This window comes from Manis pentadactyla, chromosome 12 (assembly GCF_030020395.1).
Source record: "Manis pentadactyla isolate mManPen7 chromosome 12, mManPen7.hap1, whole genome shotgun sequence".
Lineage (NCBI taxonomy): Eukaryota > Metazoa > Chordata > Mammalia > Pholidota > Manidae > Manis > Manis pentadactyla.
Genome location: NC_080030.1, coordinates 55,257,614 through 55,263,613, shown reverse-complemented (window position 1 = coordinate 55,263,613; position 6,000 = coordinate 55,257,614). Strand labels below are relative to the sequence as shown.

The following is a 6,000-nucleotide window of genomic DNA, read 5'->3' as shown; positions in this document are numbered from 1 at the left end:
CGCCTGTATGGCAGCGCTGTGCCCTTGAATGACTCCCTGTAGGGAGTTGCAGGAAGGATCTCCCTAGCATGAATAATCCTGACGTTTCACCACATAATCTGGAAGAGAGAGAGAAAAGCAAGGATCAGCAGCATAAACATGATTTCTCTGTTTCACTGTACGTATTATCATTCACCAGCTCATTTGTGGAATTCCACATCCATGCTTATAAAGATTAACTAACACTCATTTTTAGGTAAGGGTAAAAATGAATTAGTTAGAAAATAAGCAACAGCTGTGAAGTGGGCATATGTACATATACTCACATTTGGAAAAAATATAAATCTTGCTGCCATTATTTAGCTCATGGTTTTTTGTCTAGTTTTTGTTTGTGTTTTGATACACCTAACCACAAGATATTTTAAATTTTTCAAATTTATTCTTCAATATAGAAACTGTTCCTTGGGTTCTCCTGAGAGTGGGGTGCCCAGGCTAACCACAGGCACACACGCATTCTTCCCATAGTACAGTACTTTAAAATTAATAGCACATGCAGAGGAAAAACTAAACCCTTTGACGTCACTCTTGAAATGAGGAAACATAAACAGAAAAGGCTCCACTCCAGTAAGCTGCCAGAGTTGAAGCCGATTGGTCTCTGCTTTTCCTTGCCTGTGGCAACTGACAGCACCTCCCAGCCTAGCAGGCCGGCTGCCTGCTCCCCCGGCAGTCGGTGGGTCTGGGCACTGCAGCGGGCTCGGCTCTGTCCCAGCCCCCGTCTGCTAGAAAAGTGGTGTTCTTAACCGGAGAGCATTTCTTTCTACCTTCCTTCTTTCTCAATCTCTCTGCGTGCTTTTCTGTCCCTTTATTTCTTTTCTTTCTTGTGTTGTTTTTTTTTTAACTTAATTATATTCCTAATCCTGGATGAAGTTGCTGGATTCTGCAGCACAAGTCTTCATGAACAAACCGCACCGCTCAGAGATTTCACGGCATTCAAAGGTCACAGAACTGCCACTATGGTTAAATGTCTTGTTTAATGGTTGAGGTAGGTACAACAGATTTAAGCGGCAAGCTCATTTTTCTTGAGAGCAAAATCACAGAGATGTAGAGTGTTATTTAAAATGAACTTGTATACATATATATTATTTGGTCTGAGATTGTTACTACAGCAACCAGCTTTTGAATTTCCTTCCTTTTTCTAGGCGAACTGACTAAACATTATCACTTACGCTGAATTAACCGTTTCATTCCAATTAGCTGAATGAGAAAGTCTGGCATTTTCAATGCACTTTGAGTCCCCAGGGAGGAGGGTTTCTTTTTTTCTTTTTTTTTGAAAATGAATGCAATAATTCTTCTCCTCCAGAGTAAATCTTAGAGTTGGGTCATTTTTTCTTTTGGTGGGACAGATAGGAAAATATGGGTAAAGACATCAGTGAGGGGTGCAGATCTGGGAAAAAGAAAATCCGTTTTTTTCTTGAGTTTATCACTTGGTTGATAGCAGAATTCAAGATGAAGAAATGAGTAGGAAAATAGGAAGATGCTGGTAAGGAGATTGAAGGTAGAAAAACAAGTAGGAAGTGTGTCTGAAAAATGAGTTCTTGGGGAAAATGCACTTTATCACCTTGTTGCATTTTTTTTTAATGTTCTGGATTTAGAATCAGCAGGGGAGATGTAGGCACTGAGTTATATGACCAGTGATTTAGATCTTATTATTTATAAAGGGAAATAAAAACTTTTTTATTAGCCCTGCAAATATGCTAATTATCTTTTCCTAAAGCAGAGTGAGATATTTAATTAAGGACTTAAGTGATTGAGCCTAGGGACTAATTAATCATGTACAGATTTTGTTCTTCATGTGCTCTAGCCAGAGTGACTACTAATATGTTAGAGTAAATCTCTTTTCACCGGAAGGCAGGCATATGCATTCATATACAATAAATACACCAAATGCTGCAGGAAGCGGGGAAATAACACAGGGCCTAGGTTGTTTTCAATGACATTATTATGTATTCAGGAGAACCCTGCTAAAAATCATTTCTACCCAGAGTCCATTTTTGTAAAAGCTATTCAGTAATATACGGTTAACACTGATTTGCTTCTTACCCTTTCCAAGTTATGCAACAGCAAGATGAATATTTGAAGCCATTACTCTGTTTCCAAAATTTCTTAATTTTTTTTAAGGTTTCTGTTCCCAACATTGAGAAACAGAAATTTAAAAAAACTGGGTCATGTTAGCAGTGATCTTAACCAAGGTATCAAACACTTAATGCATTTCAAAGGGTTAACAAAATTAACTGCATAAGACTGTAATGTACCCAGTTAAGAACTGCAAAAATATTAGCTCTAAAATGCAGAGGATGTGCTGTGAATGGACAATTGCTTTTCTGCAGCGCCTAGTGGGAAAACAAGGACTTTGTGTGTTGCAAATGTCTAACTGCAGCTCCTCCATTTCCTCTGCTTTATCTTTTATTACTGACTGGCGAAACAAAGACCGGTGTCAGTAGTTACGTCTTGATTGACATTTTCTCTAATAAAGTGAAGTCGCTTTTTGTCTCAAGCAGAAGCCCAGAGTTAACTAGTTGCAACTCCAAAGCTTGTATCCTCTTTATGTGGATTTTTACCTGACACTTAAAGCTGTTTGATTTCAGAATGTACTGACTCAGTTGCACAACATGAGACAAAATCAGCAGTGATTATGTGTCAGCAAATAAGCTTGGAGAAAACTCTTTTTTGAACCAACTTACTTGGAGCGAAGGTGGAAAAATCCAATATGAGTCAGGAACAGATATCAGTTTAGGGAACATAATTACACCAGTACATCTTTTAATCCCTTCCATGGTATTCAGTACAAAGCTACCCACTGTCAGTTCTCAATAAATACCTAGTTAAAATGTTTGCTGAGAATTTACTATCTTTCAGATATTGTAAGTTATTTAAATGATTTTCAAATATGGCACTTTCAACTATCTTTGAAAAATGTTTTTGGTGTGAGTGCAGCCTAAATATAGCCTAGAAATCACACATCAGTCGTACAGAGAAGGACATTCCAAACGTTGACTTGTGTTATTTTCAGCGTAAGGATGTCTTACTCCAAACAGATGCAAAACTAAAATGACCAAGTTTCCTCAAAGTGGGAATGTACCACCTGGAAAATGCCTCTGCCTAGTAATTAATCTTCCAAAGTCTAATTTGTTGTTAGCCAGGCTCAAATCACAGGGGAAGCTGCTTGTTGACTCACAGAACATAGTGTTGGAAGGAATTTATTAAGCGGTAAACTAATCCCAAGCAAGACTAAAAGGGCTTCATTATATTAAAGAAAACTGTCAAAATTAAGAATCAGGATGGACTTCAGAGCATTTAAGTGTAAAAGCTAGCAAGTATTTTAAGTGGTTCTACTGACATGATTTTGGGGGGTAACATATTAGGGAAGGTAGGTAACTTATTGGGGGACCCTCGGTGTACAGAAATTCCTATCCAAAGAACCCACCATCTTATGGATTCAGCTCATGTATCACAAAAAGTCTCCAGACAAGTAGTAATCTCTTCTAGGAGGCACATCTGGTTGAGGAAGAAGGGATTTGGCATTTAGAAGTATGATGAGACCTTCTCTATCAGTGCCTTCCCCAGGCATCCCCTTTCTTCTAAGAATGTGCTTTGGGGAGCCCTTCTGTCATTCACACGGGAGCAGCCCTGGGTTCAGGACTGTTGGCTTCTACAAGCATCCTAGGTGGCTTTGTCTACATGCTAACTTGGATTTGTGAGATGATGCATACTTGATATACTAGCAATCTTTAAAGTAGTTGATATGGAAATTTGGGGGACAGAAGGGAACGGGGGATGTAGAAACCCAAGTTGACTGAGTATCTACTACATACCAGGCAGTGTTAAAGACTTGAATACAGAGAGTGAAATGTGTCAAAGTTCTCATGTAAAATCAAGGCCTTTATACTTTGCTAACAGTCACAGGTATCTAAACAACAGAATTTGTACTTAGAAAGTGACTGCACAGAGTGCACTAAAAACGAGCAGCAGAGGCAGGGGACCAGGGTGAGCATCCTCATTCAGGATCAAACTAGTTGGGTGACTGAGCCTCTTGCTTACTCTTGACCTCTTTCAACATCTGTGAAAGAAACTGGTTGTATTGGGTTATTTCTAACAATTCTGTTTAGATCAAACTTTTTATAGTATTCTTCTCAATTTGGAGTTTTTAAGAAATTCCATTTGTATATAAATGTGAAAATGTCAAACCTATATTCAAAAAACAGGTACTGCATGCTTTCAATATGTCAAGGGCTATGCCTATTGAAGTGAATAAAAAGATTGATAAGCAGGGATTCCTATCTTCAGGAAACATATTCTGGTTTAGCATACAAACAAATAGTGGAGTCTGTGCAGAGCAATAGAAGAACAAAGGAGAGTTTGGGAAGGGAGATGGTGATAAAGAAAATTGAAACAGAAGAGGCGATGTTATGCAAATTGGAATTCAAGAAAAAATTAAAAACGTGTATATAGATATTTAACTCTATTATTGTGATCTTTAATATGATCAACTGAAGGCATTCTCATTCTTCTGAAATAATATATTCAAAACAATATGCTTGTAATGGTGTTCTTAAAAAATATAATGTTGGAGAGCCAAAGTTTTCCCATTGGTTGATTATGTTACTGTACTGGCCTGAGGTGGTGAATTAAATTAGTACACTGGTGTCTTCTCCATCATCCGTTGAATTTAGAACCCCTAGGATAACTTGTAGTGAGTGGAAGTCCTTTGAGAACTTTGCCAGCAGCCCCAGATGCTGGCATTCATTTGGTACAAGCAAGTGAGGTTCACAAGCTGTGGTGGACTTGAACGCTGATGCAGTGTGGTATTATGGGAAATGCCCTTGGTGTTAGGGAACTTTGCATAGTGGCTCAGACGTCAGAGATGACCCATGTGAGGTAAGGTAAATTTCTTAAGCTTTGTAAGCCTCAGTTCCCTTGTCTTTAAAATGAGGTGGAATACTTGTAGGATGCTTTTTTCCTTTCCAAGTTCGGTGCTTTCCCATCAAGATTAGCATTAATCTTTGTTCTTCCATGACTCCCATCTTTTATTTCTACCACTCACCTTACGGATAGTTTGTCTTTACTCGGTTATCCAAATTTATATAATGTTACCTCCAAAATACTCTCATTGCCAAAGAAAAAAAGAAACAAAACAAGGCCCTGGGTTTTGAAGACTTTTTCCCCAGGAGGACTATTGCTCCCCAGGCATGCTCACCTCTCCTTGCCCCATTTCTCTCCTCTGAGGCTGAAGTGTCCCTCCATGGCTGTGGCATTCCTTCAGACTGTAAAGCGGCTTGCTCCCTCCCTCCCTCCCTCTTTCCCTTCCCCCTCCTTGCTTTCTTCCATTTGTAAGGAGATGGAAAAAATGAAGATTGGTAATGAGATTTTGATAGAGTTGCCTTGTGTAAAATTTGGAATAACGTTTATTTTATATTTTCCTCTCCAGTGGTTGTGAACTTGCATAATATTTTTCATTAAAATTCCTGCTCAGATTACTTTTTATTAATACTTTCTGTGTTTTACATTGTCATAATTAACACATAAATATGAAACATGTAAAAATATCCTTTCTGCATGGTGAAAAATCATCATTACCTGCCCACTGCTTCAGACACACACACAAAATTCTGTTCAAAAAATGGAATTTATGCATGACTTAAATATACCAAAGAATATTTAAGACTTTTGAGTTCTAAGAGTATTCCTCTTTTCCCCAGGAACTGAAGGTGGAGTCCAGGACTAGACTGGTGTGAGTGGTGTTTCCATGGGTCTAGATTTAGATGTAAGGAGGTTAACATATGTCTAAATTGTTTAAATTTTCTATCTAAAGATACCAAACGGTTAATGCTTCACATCATCTTTGACCCTAGTGAATCCTAGCTAAAGACATTACGAAATTCTGTTAGTTTTTGCATCATTTGTAATATAAAAAAATCAGAAAGTACCTGAACCCAGTAATAGGCAAGTTGTTAAATACATTAT

The 6,000-nt window shown here is 38.1% G+C and overlaps 1 protein-coding gene across 3 annotated transcripts in view; it reads left to right on the top strand.

Moving 5' to 3' along the window:
- The first annotated feature begins 588 nt into the window (after positions 1 to 588).
- The window catches only part of PDE7B (phosphodiesterase 7B), a 294,625-nt gene continuing 289,213 nt past the window's right edge, over positions 589 to 6,000 (top strand). Inside the window, exons 1-2 of one of the 3 annotated variants that reach the window (XM_036903718.2) lie at positions 589 to 709; positions 907 to 1,021. In XM_036903718.2, coding sequence (XP_036759613.1) covers positions 1,001 to 1,021 — 21 coding nt within the window. In that variant the 5' untranslated portion in view covers positions 589 to 709; positions 907 to 1,000. Of the gene's footprint in view, positions 1,022 to 6,000 lie in introns of all 3 variants that reach the window. The other 2 variants (XM_036903717.2, XM_057489246.1) reach the window with 2 other exon arrangements.